The following is a 14897-nucleotide window of genomic DNA, read 5'->3' as shown; positions in this document are numbered from 1 at the left end:
AATAAGTATGTTTTAGCTTTATTTGAACCCGTTATGTTTCGCTGTATATATCTTCACGAGTAATCCAATTTATATGAAAAGTTTTATTCGCATTAACATTATATTACAGTATGTGTTACTAACTTGTAAAGAACTGTGGCAACATCAACAGCACCAGACACCTCGTCCATTTGAAAAACGCCATGCTGAAGGTGAATATCAATCCGAGCCCGGCACAGATGTAGAATGCTGTGGACGGGCGTAGCTGCATCTGATACAGCATCACAGAGAACAATGTAACTGATATAAGAACTCCACCGAAAAAACCTATGTAAAGAAATGACATCTTCAGATTGATTGCCACTAATATTATTAAATATGCAAAATCATTCTAAACTTATAATGTGTTTGTTGATAATGAGAATCGTCTTCCGACGCTGCAACATAAATGCACGGTTTAGACAATAAACAAACTTGCCTTGAAATACACACAATCTATATAAAAAAAGACACACACACACACACAGATATATATATATATATATATATATATATATATATATATATATATATATATATATATATATATATATATATATATATATATATATTCCTTGTCTAGCATATTTATTCAAAGATTTTCAATTTGAAATTAATAAAGATGTGTCAGAACACATAGCCCCCGATTGAATACAGGCTCACCCTACTTAGTCTTTAGTTATGTTCCATAAGTAGAGGCATGGGCGAGTTGATTGCTGGATTTATGTATAAATAAAGTTTTGTTTGTACATATTGGTTAGATTAATTATTAGATTTTTCGATGGATTCAGAGCTGGAATGAGAGAAGAAATACGGATGGATGGGTGCGTGGACTCGTTAATGTCGTCAGTGGTTGGATGAAAATAATTGATGAAAAAGGGACAGTAAAAATAAAGACATTAATAAACATAAAAAACAAAAAGTTGATTCAAAAGCTTTCTTGGATATTTATGATCCGGAAACTTCATAACGCATATTATTTTTTAAAGTTAAGATTTATATTTACAAATATAAATATCCAAATGAATACTTTTCTTGAATATGCTGTATATAGGCGAAACCGGTAGAGTAGTAGCAGAATTTGCAGTTTCTGAAGCTTTAACATTCGCCTAAATAGGATGCTTTATACGGCTTCTAACTGAGAAGATGTCACATCCGCAGCAATTAGTTTCTTGTGCCATAAAAGTGTCTATCAAGCAATCGGGAGACTGGAGATTTGGGAGAAAACAGGGATCGAGTGGAAAATCCTGCAGTTGCTTTTATGAACAACTATAGACATGGAATAGAGAAAACCCTTGTTATACGGTTTATTATCGCAAAGTTGTAAACAGTCAACGTATTGCCAAAAGACGATTTATGTACATAAAAGCATGAGGAATTATGGACGGGACAAACGTATGAAGTCTTTGAAAAATATAATGTGATGATTATAGAACACGCACACGACATGAATATGGTTGTAAATAAACTTCTTAGAGAAAATAGTAAATACAATTCCAATGAAAGATGGCATGTTGCTAAGGTTATTATATTTTCACTTGTTCTCCATTAACTTTATGTTGTCGGAATCGTGCAGTATTTTTCCATTTCTGCACGCCTTCATATTGCACGACACATGCGTCTAAAATAGCATAGTTTATTAGGAACTACTTTGTAAACAAACCATGTATACTCATGTACAAAACGCTTTAAGTTTTATTTTATTAGATTGTGGATGAACTAAAGAATCCGTTTCGTCTATTTGAAAGCAGAGATGAAAAGTGTACGACGTGGACGAATTTGCTAAATCACAAATGAAACTTTCAAGCAAGCAAACGAATGAACGTGATATTCCACAACAAACGTGAGATACTTAGCATTGAAAATACCATTCTGATAATGAAAATAGTTATCTAGGACAAATGTTTTTGCAAATGGAATGGTTCAGACTATGACCAGTGCTCTCTGGGGTAGGCCTATATATAAAAACGCATAGAAAAGTATATTGAAGACAAGGGCTATCGCATTTCTATCAAAGACGTACCATTTTATAACGCAAGGTGTTAAATTCAAGAAACAAATGCAACTGAAGGTTTTGGTAGAAATGTAAGGGCCTCGGAGTCAATAAGCCACGACAAAGAGGAATTCCTATCTCCGCTGGCTGAAAAGACTGTCACACACCAGCTGCTTTGCAATTTTCCACGTTAACCTTTTTGATATAATGTTTCGGATTTAATATTAATATTCTGTAGATGCTGTAGATGTCATTACATAGATGGGGTCCCTACAAAGAGCATGCTTTTGACAGAGCATAAACATGTTTTCAAAAAAATATACTTACATTTTTTATCTTTATTTCCTCAAAATGTACTTTCTTAATTCTGCAAATCCGAATTACATGAGCTATGTCATTGGTTTTAAAACATAACGCGAAAGTGTACTGTAATTTTGAATACATTTCCAACTACAATTACATTCACCCTACTACAATCAGAATGAAATGAACGTGATATTCCATAGCGTATTTTTGATAATTTCATTTGTGTGTGCGTCTGTGATTTGGATTTTTAACGTAGCTTTAACAATTGTTTAGTCATATCGCTACGATATCTGCAGTGTGGCAGATTATAGTGATGTTTAGCACTGGGGCATCATGCCGCAGACATGTAGCATGATGTCTCACACAGACACATTATCCTGACACCAGGCTGACCAGTCCTAACACTAACCTCTTAATGCTGTGCGCCTAGCGAGGCAACTGTTAGTACTATATATATATATATATATATATATATATATATATATATATATATATATATATATATATATATATATATATATATAAGTCTTTGGTATGACTCGATCGAGGTTCGAACCCACGATGTCCTGCATCCGAGTCGGACGCTCTAACCACCAGGGCACCGGAGCGGTGATGTAATAATACTTTAATTTGAAAAAGTTCATAGTTTTCCTCATTATCCTTACAAACAATCAACGACAAAACAGTAACACACATACAGCTCCGTGTTCAAGGTACCATGTACTTCGTACGGAATTCACACAGCTAATAAATCCAGTCCATCACAAGTAGAAAATCAGAACTAAGTAGAAACGACAAAAAAAAAGCATCCATTCCAGACCAACTGGAAAAGTTGATGCAATGTACATTCATTCACAATATGAATCTAATTTTCAATTTTAAGTAGACCAAAACGAGTTCTTTTTTAAACTAATTTTGAAGCGCGAGACGAAGTTCAAATGTCGCTGGGTGGAGCTATATGCGCATTAATATTGCTATTGTGTATTGATGAATCTACGTTTGTGTGTTTATTTTGGAATACAGCATAAATTCGATGACCTTGTTTCTTGTATTGTATCGTTTTATACTTAAGCCTTACATAGAAAACAAAATGAGTATATAATAAAACGTTTACTGCGTTTGCATGGGAAAATGTGAACTCATTTTTTCGGACAAATACTGTACTCCCAAGGTCGTGCAGTATTTACTCCGAAAACTTCGTTCATATTTTTCCATACAAATGCAGTAACCTGCAAGTAATTCCTGACTAATGAAACAAATTACAAACAGGGGAAAAATCGGGGACTTAGAAGCTTTTGATAAAGCGTTTTTGTGGAGGAACAATTTCTACTTGGCAATGGAGTATTTTGAAAGAGATGATAATAATTGCTACAGCTGGTCGACACTTTACTCCATCCTTTCCAACCCAATGTGCAATATGCCAAGAATTATTCCACTGCGAAGAAAACGATTACATTCATCATTTATTGTGACTAAGGACCCAACGGCCCTCAAGTTGTTCGCTAACTTTATCCATTATACCGTAGTTTACAAAAGCCTAAAAAAATAGTATTTATGGTCCATACGCATACTTCATTGAAAGTATATAATCAAACTCATCACATTTGTCTTATGTATGTATGCATATAGGCTGGCTTGCAGGTAGGTGGGTAGGTAGGTAGTTATTTATGCAGGTGAGTCAGAATTTGTACGAAGATAGCTGAATAGGTGAGAAATTGGGTAGGTCGTTTGGTAGATGAACAGTAAGTAGGCAGCGCGTCAATCGATCGGTTGTTAGGCAAGTAAATGGAGGAAAGAAATCGGTGGATTAGGTAGGTGGATGTATGTGTAGGCAGATGGGTAGGTGTCAGTAATTGTGGGTATACGTTTCGTTAGATTTTAGATATGTATCTAGACGGTTGGGTAGGTGTCCAGGCCGATAGGTTGGTAGAAAAATCTTTTACCTAGGAACTGCTTCAGGATATCATTTTCATAACTTCCACTCGAACATAACCTATCACAGCAAGTCTTTGGCTTCCTTCTCTTCAATCGTCTGTTTTTGTCATAAATGCAGCATGGGCAGATGGCGAGACAAATTGTTTCCCTAAGGAATCGCATACTCTTTATGAAGCATTCCTGATACCTGTATACGAATTAGTATTGGATATAATGAGAGAACAGTAAAAACAGTGAAATTTAAAATATTAATATTTTGTGTGGGTTCCCGTGCATAAATTTACACACATCAAGAAATCTTCAGAAGTTCAAATTCCAGCATTGAATTCACTACTCTTGTGTACACCATAATATCGTGCTACTTAAATTTTCTTTCATTACACGGAGGTGAGAAAATGCTATTGAAAAAAAATCACCAAACAAGATAGATGGATCGAACGAATTGCAGATATCAACTTTGTAAACGTGGCACATTTAGAAACAGCTTGAGTTTAGAAGATCAAAGGCGTATTTGTACTAACAGGAAAATAAGAATAATTACATATTTAAGTGTTTATAGATTATAAAAATTAATATTTCCAACACTGTCAATTTTAAAGTTACCTAAAAGTAGGTTCCGTGACCAAATAACACTTTCTTGATTGCACACTATATCGAATGTAGACAAACTAAGACATACAATCAATAAACAGTAAAATCAATACATAATAAGTATTGCATAAGCTCTAGATCATGAGAACTCCAACAGAAAATTAATGAATGATGCGCCATTAGAACATAAAATGCAATGTAATGACTGAGATAGCTAAAAACGTTACTCCAGCCCAATATGAAATATACTCTATTATTAACGTCAACCACCAGATTCATTTGTAACTGTACATCTGGTTTTGCCAACAGTTTGAGAAAGCACTATAAACGAAACAACGATTACATTGAGAATTTAATTATTCACCACTAAATAACAACAATATTTATTTTATTCACTACTAAATAACAACCATATTGCAAAAACAAAGTCGTCCAGCATAGAATAAATGTAGGTTTTAAAATTTATTAAGACCACAAAACACACACAGACCGATAGGCGTGTGACTCTAAATGAACCGTAGACGCCAATGGAAGGAAAACCATAATTTGATGTTTTCAGCGACACCCAGGCAGATTTGAAGTAAAACTCCAGGCCATAAACCTTCCGGAAGGAAAGGACGATGAAGCTTGCTTTTGGAGTAGCACCCACAGGTTAACAGAGCAGATGCATCTAAACAATTGGTAGTGGCATTTATATTGCTAGCTAAATGACTAACATCATGTAGAATCTCTGACACAAAATAATGTTTCACTAAAAGATGAATCAAATGATTTTTGTTTTGCCTGTACCTCAATAGCATATCATTTACGTGGCAGAATGAACGTACTGAATAATTTACAAATATGTTACGAATACGAATAAGTTGCGCATAGCAGACATATAAATCGTATGACAAAATGATATATATTAAATTAAACTTAATAAACTATATACTAAATGCAAACCTCTACTACCGTACGACACCACCATCGAATACAGGCGACGCACAATATATAAGTAGTATTATGAATAACTGGATACCCTGATTTCAGCCACCCCGACATCTGCGCCGCACATGATCTCGTCATCACAACACTTTGCTCCGTCTACCTACCCGTCACAAGATGTCAAGCATGCACCCCAGCTCAAAGTATTGGCATCTAATCGACTACGTCATCATCAGGTTGAAGGACAGAAAGGACGTACGAGTGACGAAGGCGATCTGTGGTGCTAATTGTCGGACGGCCACAGGCTAAATGTTTCCAGGTTCAATCTTCACATCCAGCCCAAGTAATGTCACCAAGGAAAAATTTGTAGAGAGACTTTACAATTCAATGCTAATAATTATCTCAATCGCTCAAATCCTATCAAGGATCTTGGATATCAAACTGGAAATCCTCAAGATTGGACAGCAACTGCAGAAGAGACTGGGCCTTCTTTAGAGACACTGTCTACTCCACAGCCCTCTTACATCTGGGTCAGACGTCACGCATAAACAAGGACTGGTTCGATGAGGACAGTGAGGCGATAGAAGCACTGCTTGCAGCAATATGCCGTCTACACAGGGCCCTTTTGAACGATCCTTCACCAGCCTTTAAGAGGGCATTCTTCATCAGTATGCGTAAGACCGTTTAGGCGACAGTAACTACTCAAAGTTCTTTTACGACGTCCTGAAAGCTGCCTACGGCTCCCCATCATCAGGGCCCGCTCCCCTCTTTAGTGCAGATTGGACAACACTACTTACTGAAAAGGCGATGGACCGAGCAGTTCAATTATATCCTCAACCGTCCATTATCCATCAACGATGAAGCCATTGAACGCTTGCCTCAAGCGAAACCTAATTTAGAGCTGGACACTTCACACAGAGTGCAAGAAATTACGAAAGCCATCTGTCAGCTGTCTGTGGAAGAAATCCTGAATGTGGTGCCATAACTGCCGATGTGTACAAAGCTAGTGGACCTGTATTACTACAGAAGCCTACAGACATCTTCCAAGCAATCTGGAACGAAGGAGTGATTCCACAGGGATTGAAAAACGCCTATATATGCCACATCAACAAGCGTAAGTTCAACCGTCTGTGCTGCGACAACCACAGAGGAATCTTCCTCTTGTCAATCGCTGGCGAGACACTTTCTCGTATCCTGCTATACAGTCTCACTCACCAAAGTCTACTTCCAGTTAACAGACCCTGGGAAAGGAACATGATGTTCGCTGCACGACAACTCCATGATAAATGCCAGGAACAACACAGAGACATCTTTGCAACCATTGTTGACCTGACCATGGAGTTTGACACAGCTTTTTGGGGCACTTTGTTATATACAAATTCAGATCATCACCAAATTATGTACAAAATGACAAAAAACAATTACCATGTCAGAAACTTTGCAAGACAAATCAGCTGTACAACCCAGCAACAATTGTTACATTCGTGCAACTCTGTAGATCATGCATTTCATGTGTGCTTTGCACAATTGTGTCTAATGAAGTATTCGACACAAAACCATTGTAAATAATGTTGTCCTTTAGGACAATCCTTGTTCAGAAACAACAGTAATATTCACTACGTATAAACGGAAACGGTTTTAACAGTTTTGTTAAATACGCTTATGCAAAACTTGATGATTACAAGTTAGGACCACTGTTTAAAATATCTATCGAATACTTATATTGCACGTAGCCTTCGCTGTATCTGATATTTCGACAGACTATGTTATTATCCACAGTTTTCTGTCGATATGTAGACGTCAGAAATTTGAAATGCAAGCACAAGTAGCTTCATCCTTAACTACAACAATAGGAAAAACAATTAGAAAGAAGCCTTTGATAGTAATGTAGCAGTGACATCCACACACGGTTTTTCCTGAAATATACGAACTGAAGAATAACAACGCATTAACGAAGGAAACATTCTCCAAAGCCGTTTCTAAGTCCAATGAAACAAACACCATTGCTGATATAAAAAAGGTCTCCAAGACATTTGATATTATCAAATACATTTGTGCAATGTACGTCCGTGCTGGTGCAAAATTCATTGATGGGGTATTTCAACTCAACTGGGCCGAAATCCTCTTGATGGAAACTCTATCCATGCTTGCCAGTGACGTTTCCAAAGATCCCAGAAAGAACAAGTACGTTTATTCACAAAAGCCGATCTATACATTTATATTAGCACAATACAAAATTATTGTATGTTGCTTGATGAACTCACGGAAATTATAACCTATAATCTTTACGTGTCAACGAGAATCCTCAGCGCACGATCATGCCAAAACCTAGTAAGAATATTTTGTAATTCACTGCTCTGCAAAGGACGATGAAGGTAAATTTTCTGTGCGGACATTGAAGGCCTGAACGTTCCCGTGAGAACTAAAGGTTCCAGCAACACAGACGTTCAATCAACTATTATACAAGATGCCTAACAAGTCACGTGCTGGTTTTGTTGCATTGTTGTCCGATCTGATGCAGTTACTAAGCCACCGATGTTTTATCGTGGCCAGGATTGAGGTATTAATTCAAGCCCTCGAGATTATATGAAATGAATTTAACAATAGCTCTCCTTGCCCGCGGATATGATTGTGAATAATGATATTAGCGTTTTCCATAGTCACTCATTGTTGGATCTGCAAAGGAGATTTCCATTCTACCGCGACTGGAAGTTTCAAAGTTCGCTATCACTGTCATATCGTTGGCGTATACTGAGGATCCGCACACAATGCATGCAACCTACAGCTGCGAATTTATCCAAAGGAAATAAGTGATTCCCATAGTGCTTCATAGCCTTCGTGAGTATGATGGTCATATCATTATGCAAAGAGTCGCAATGGCATAAAATTTACCAGTAAATAGAGGATCTCAAATGGGTAATGATTTAATATTGAATTTATTAAACGAGTTAAATAATGTCCAAAAGCTGGATATTATTCAATGAGTTTCATAAATTTAATATTATATCATTACCCATTTGAGATTCTTTTTATTACATAGTTTTTATTTCAGCGGAAATTATTTAGATAGAAAGAAGAACGAATAATTTAGTTCATTCTGATATACGGTGCACCTTTCATTTGTTGTGCATAAAATATAGTCCCAAACAAATTTGAACTAGTAAAAATAGATTGTACTTTTTTACAAACTATAAATCAAAGAAAAATCTTCCATCCGAATAAACAGAACATTTTATAACGGCAAAATCATTTTTCAAAACAGATAGATCAATACGATGTGATGCGACATTGTTAGATACGGTACACAGTAGGCCTAGAGTACATGTTTACACTAGAATGTCCCTTTCAGAATAAAACATTACATTGTTGCGATTTTCATGTGAAATAGGATTACTTCATGCAAAAATTCCCACATTTACTGCAATGCATTTGTGACCGGATATTTGCAGCATTTGACTGAAACAATAGACTGCACAGAAGACGTAAACAAATTTCTTTTTGAGTAGGATTTGCATCCCATATACACTGCGCAAAGATCAGCTGTGGTTGGATAAAGTTCGGTCAGTTAAGAGACCCATTTATGTCCAAATTTTTCTGTGAACCGAGGTGAGTTTATTTACTTCTGTAAGTTAACATTTAAACCACGCTTGTGTATACGGTGGATTGTATATCTGTGTTACAGTTATGCCGACCCTCCCCCACCCCGCCATCAAATAAGCAATACACTTAGTTTTACTTCTTATTGTTGTTCTTGTTTTGTAGTTTTCCGCCATTTTTCTCATTATGATACTGTTATACATGACATAACAAACCCCTGTGGGGGTAACACATCCGAATTCAGAAAGCCGAAATAATATTTCTTCAATTTTCTTTCGCGAGTCGAGTTCAAACATGTCCGCCACAAATGTTCATTTAAAACAAAACATTCAAGAAGGCGGGGTTAAAAATGTTTTCCCACGATCCCAGCCAATCATTAAAGAGGATACTGCACAATAATTTCATGGACTTATTTGGACCAATCAGAATCAAATAAAGTGATATTTAACACATGTTAATATAAAAAATATGAAACTGCACATAGTATAGGAAAACTATACCTACTATGTGATAAGTATCATTCCCAACTATATGGAAAAGTATATGACGTATCTGCTGGGTCAACTGCAGTTCATTGACTCACTGCAGTTTCCCAAATTGCATCATGGAAAAACATGTTAGTAATCTTGCAACGGGAATCCATGATGACCTTAACATTACTCATCGACATGGCGATATGGAACGAGCAGCAGACAGGGGAATCCCAGAAACTATTTCGCTTAACAGAGCCTTCTATCGAGAACATTTTAGATAGAGCGGTTCTTTTCACAAAATAAACCCTCCAGTCAGTAAACATGACAAAATAGGCTTTCTCTGCTGACTTGAAGGGTTATCTCATGAAAGTATCTACCTATATAACTATTTCTGCTAATACAAGGGTCTATCTTGCGAAAACACTCGGGTTTGTTCAGCCCTCTCTGCTTCTCTGTGTTACATAAATCACGTCTGTGTTACCCCTGGAAAATATCCTGGCAGGGTTTGCCTGTTGTCGCCCTCTCTCTGCCGCTCTCTAGTTAAAAATTGTATCTAACCCAATTCGATATCTTGTCCTGGGGTCATGTAAATTTATCGTTACAAATCCATGTGGTTTTGCCTGAGCACGCGTAAAGAAATGTTTAAACTTATTTATATCCATATCGCCGCTGCGCCAAGTCTGATGTATATTTCGTAACGTGTGTGTGTCAACGCCGTTGAACAGCACAAGAATATTACAGTTGTCCCTGATCACTTTCGGGATTTGTGTATATCGTTGAGTCACATAAATCACATCCACGTTTTTATGTCTGCCGCGTGAAAATATCCTGGCAGGGTTTGCCTGTCGTCGCCCCTCTCTGCTGCTGTAAATTAAAAATTTAAGTTAACAATAATGGCCAACATTGGAGAAGCACATTCCACTAGACTAGCTCGAGAGCGACTAGAAGCAATAAAAAAATTTCTTCCTGTGAGAGATTCTGTAAGACAAAAACTTCAAGAACGGCAACAAGCACAAGTTGAATTTGCAACAGGTGCAGAAGAATTATTTAAACCCGTTACAACAGCTACTGAGAAAGTTGCGGCGGTCACTGAAAGAGCTTTACTGGGAGATCCTAGCGACGGAACAAAAGATATTCTTCCAGTGCTAAAACAAACCGCCAAGCAGACTGAAAAAATTGCTAGAAGAACCAAACAAACAAAAAAACTTTTACGAGGCCTTCCAACTGATATAGCTGCAGCTCAACCCGGTGAAGAAATACTTGAAGGCATTGAACAAATTCGTACTAAACCAATAAAGGAAAATATTGGACTGATTGCAAAATTTAGGGGGGATTTTATTGAAGATATTAGAAATACTAAAAGAGAAGAATTGCCTGAAAAAATATTGATTAGTATATTTAATAAACCTAATATATTAAAATCCGGTTTTGAAGGAGTAACCGACGACAATCTTATTAAGTGGATATATCGCATATATAAAAACAAAAAAAGCAGGCCAGAGATGATGATTTAGAATAAAGAGTTCTTGATGAAGAAATAAAAAGCCTTAAATAAAAAGAAAATAGAACAACTAGAATCCCAGCCACCTCTGCAACAAATAGAACAACAACAGTCTCCTTCGCCGGAACTTAGAAAAGATGTAAAAACCAAAAAACGACCACGATCTCCAGAAGTATTTTACGATGCATCCGACATCGGCGCAACTGGCAGTGGTCTGGGAATTCCCTGTCCTGATAATATCATCAATGATGTATCACGGTTAGAAGTTCTCAAAGGAGGAGCGCGGGCTGGAAATAACTCACCAGAAATAATTAATGAAGCGGCTGATATCTGTCAGCGATTATTTCGCGGCGGTATCATGGATGCTCACGTCTACCGAGAACTTATTGATGAACTGGCGGACAGCGATTAGAGAAATAACTGATTAAATAAAATGATTGTATGCAATTCTCATCGTAGACCAGTTATGGTCAGGGTTGTAAACTCACGAGTACCCGTATACAGGATGACTTATGGAAATGGACTCGGCGATGTTGTTCGGGGTTTATTCGCGAGAATGGCGCCTAAAGCAATACCAATCGCAAAACAATTATCAATGAAAGCTATTGACGTTATTAAAGATAAAGCTACTAGCGCTGTTGGTAGCGCTGCCAGTAAAGCATTCTTTGCAATCAAGGACAGACTAGCACGATTAATACGCACAAAACTGCCGCCGGTAAAATTACCAGCCACCGCAGACATGCCTGCAAATGTTAGTAAAGTAATAAATGAATCCGCAAATCAAAAACTAGCAGCGCTGATAAATCCTGAACAAATAAACACGAGTTTGGTGGCGGGAAGTGGTCTTCGTTTTAGACGATAACTTCTATAATAAAATGTTTAAACGGAAATCCGACCCAGCATTCGACATGGACGAACCGGTCCTTAAAAATGAATCAGTGCGTGATTATCAGTATTATTCTTATGACGCACGAGAGCCAAATAAACGAGGACGAATTGAATTACAGGTTCAAGATACAAGTAGATATTTCTTGCCCGCTGAAGCATTTATTGAAGTCGAAGGTGAAATTATAAAAGCTGATGACACAGAATACGGACCCAATGTTAAAATCGGTTTTGTCAATAACGGAATTATGGCCTTGTTTGATAGTGCTAGCTACATGATTGATTGAAAAAATATTGAATCGATTCAGAAGGATGTCGATGTTGCTACAACAATAATTGGTCTAGCAAGATATTCTGATGATTATACAAGATCAGCTGGTCCATCAATGATGTTTGCCAAGGACACTTCTAATTTTCCTAACAGTGATCAGTACAATATTAGACGACCAAGAAACTTTGCTAACAACGCTGACGCTGATACGTGGCCGGTGGTTCATGGTGCTAATGAAGAATTTAATTTAGGTTTCGCTGCACGTAGACAAATGTTGAAAGGTAATCGTAGAAATTTTTCATGTGCCATTCCGCTGTCGCACATCTTTGGATTTTGCAGAGATGTCAGAAAGGTAATTTTTGGAGCAAACAATACGGTCGTGCTTGTTAGAAAAGCCAACAACAATGATGCTATATGGCGACCCATGGGTGACGCTGGTAAGGTAAACATAACAAAACTATCACTGTGGATGCCGGTAATGACTCCTGCAATTACTGAAGAACAGCGACTGCTTTCTTTTATGGATCAAGGTGGTAAAGTGTTGTTATCGTAGCTCACAACAACCACAGATAGTATTCAAAATACTAATAACGGTTTATTTACATGGCATATAGCATCACAGCAGGGGGTTTCCGCGCCGCGACATATTTTTATTGCTCTTCAGGATGTTGCACGGGTGGGTAATGAAACACGTTCGCATATGATATTTAATCAACTTGGTACCACTGACGTTTCTCTGAGAATAAACGGACATCAAGAACCGTCTGAGAACATACTGTTAAATTTTGATAATAATCGTTGCACGTGCATATCAACGATTGACGAAATATCTAGCGCGTGACCTAAATATCGATACCGGTTTGCAAATATCACAGTTGGATTTTATATCTCATTATCCAATCTATTACTTCTCGTTAGAGCATCTTGATTTAACCAGACAGTCTGTCGTTGATATACACTTTCGGGCTACCGTGAATAGAGACCTAGGAGTTATAGCTAATTACAGAGCAATCGCTGTCATTCTCAGCGATAAAGCAATGTTGCTTGAAGGTACTGGCGGCCGAATGATATTCGCTGCTGCACCAGTACAAAACATGTAGTTTTCCGACATTGTTAAAACAATGCGTAGACAATTAGATCAATCGCAAAGTTATAAGAAATGTCATACAGTCACGTTAATGTCACTCTGACTCCTGGTCAGGTGAAAAAATTACAATCGAAAAACGCGAGCACATGTGGGGCAACGATAACACTAAAAATGATTAGATTACTGGCGGTCCAAACAAGTTATCGCTGACTAAATTCCAACTAAAACATTTTAATAAAGCAAAACATGCAGCGACTGGAGTTCGACTTGATTTCTCTCCAGCCGCGGTCAAAGATATGGTTAAAACCGGCGGTATATTTCCACTTCTCGCAGCAATACCAGCGTTGATAGCTGCTGCTTCCCCAGCTGTTGCCAAAGCCTCCGCATTAGGAGCTGTTGGATCCGGTGCTGGAATGGCACTAAAGAAAGTCACAGGGAAAGGATACAAAAAAGGGAAGATTCGCTCGCGGATCAGGGCTAAGACTTCCAGGAACTCCACCATCATGGTACCCAAAAATGGTTTTGAAAACACAAAGCGTTTTTACACCTATGTCCAATTTTGATTTACTCGATGCTGTTAAACAATTAAATATAAAAAATTTCAAAGGCGTCTTTATGCGAGATCAATTACCACAACAACCGAATAATCCAGAAAGGGGAATTATTAATCTTGATACCAGCGAACGCCCTGGAACTCACTGGGTTGCTTACGCGATCGATCCATGTGGAATTATCTATTTTGATTCGTATGGGTTAGCACCGCCAGTTTAATTTCTCCGATATACAAAAAACATCCCCCTGACAAAGTCAGGGAAAGTGTGGTACTCAACGCTACCCACACAAACACTGACCGATCCTCCGATATGTGGCCGTGAGGTATTGAATGTTCTTGATGCGATATCAGCGTCAACCAAACCACCTCGCAAGGTCGTGCACGAATATACCATGGGTCGATTTAAACAGTTTCCTATCAAATAATGGTTGATATTTACGGAAGATCTCTTATCGAAACAAAGACAAAAAACACGCCGACGTGGATTTATCAAAATATGCAACCAAAGTTGAAATCGATAATCTTTTAACGTTAACCGGGATAGACCCAGATGAGGTTGTTATTTTTCAGGACCGGCACGGAAAACTAAAAACCAGCGATATCAAATGGTATGAAATAATTCGTAAGGTTATTGGAGCCACTCTGGGTAACCTTCCTGTGTTCACTGATAGCGGAAAAATCAGAGATTCGCTGATATCAATCACGGCGTTGCAAGATGATACGCAAAAAGCTGCAGGGGAACGTGTAAAAAAGACCGGTG

The 14897-nt window shown here is 37.6% G+C and overlaps 1 protein-coding gene across 1 annotated transcript in view; it reads right to left on the bottom strand.

The window, feature by feature from the left end:
• LOC149803439 (DC-STAMP domain-containing protein 2-like) overlaps positions 1–4422 on the bottom strand; it is a 62163-nt gene extending 57741 nt beyond the window's left edge. The window contains exons 1-2 of the mRNA XM_089953146.1: positions 4261–4422; positions 124–306 (exon numbers count right to left, since the gene is read on the bottom strand). Coding sequence (XP_089809272.1) covers positions 124–306; positions 4261–4414 — 337 coding nt within the window. The 5' untranslated portion in view covers positions 4415–4422. The remainder of the gene's footprint in view (positions 1–123; positions 307–4260) is intronic.
• Between the last annotated feature and the right edge of the window lie 10475 nt (positions 4423–14897).

Source organism: Sinohyriopsis cumingii, chromosome 3 (assembly GCF_028554795.1).
Source record: "Sinohyriopsis cumingii isolate HCF-2022 chromosome 3, ASM2855479v2, whole genome shotgun sequence".
Taxonomy (NCBI): domain Eukaryota; kingdom Metazoa; phylum Mollusca; class Bivalvia; order Unionida; family Unionidae; genus Sinohyriopsis; species Sinohyriopsis cumingii.
The sequence above is the reverse complement of the archived record's forward strand: the minus strand, read 5'-3'. Positions and strand labels throughout refer to the sequence as shown.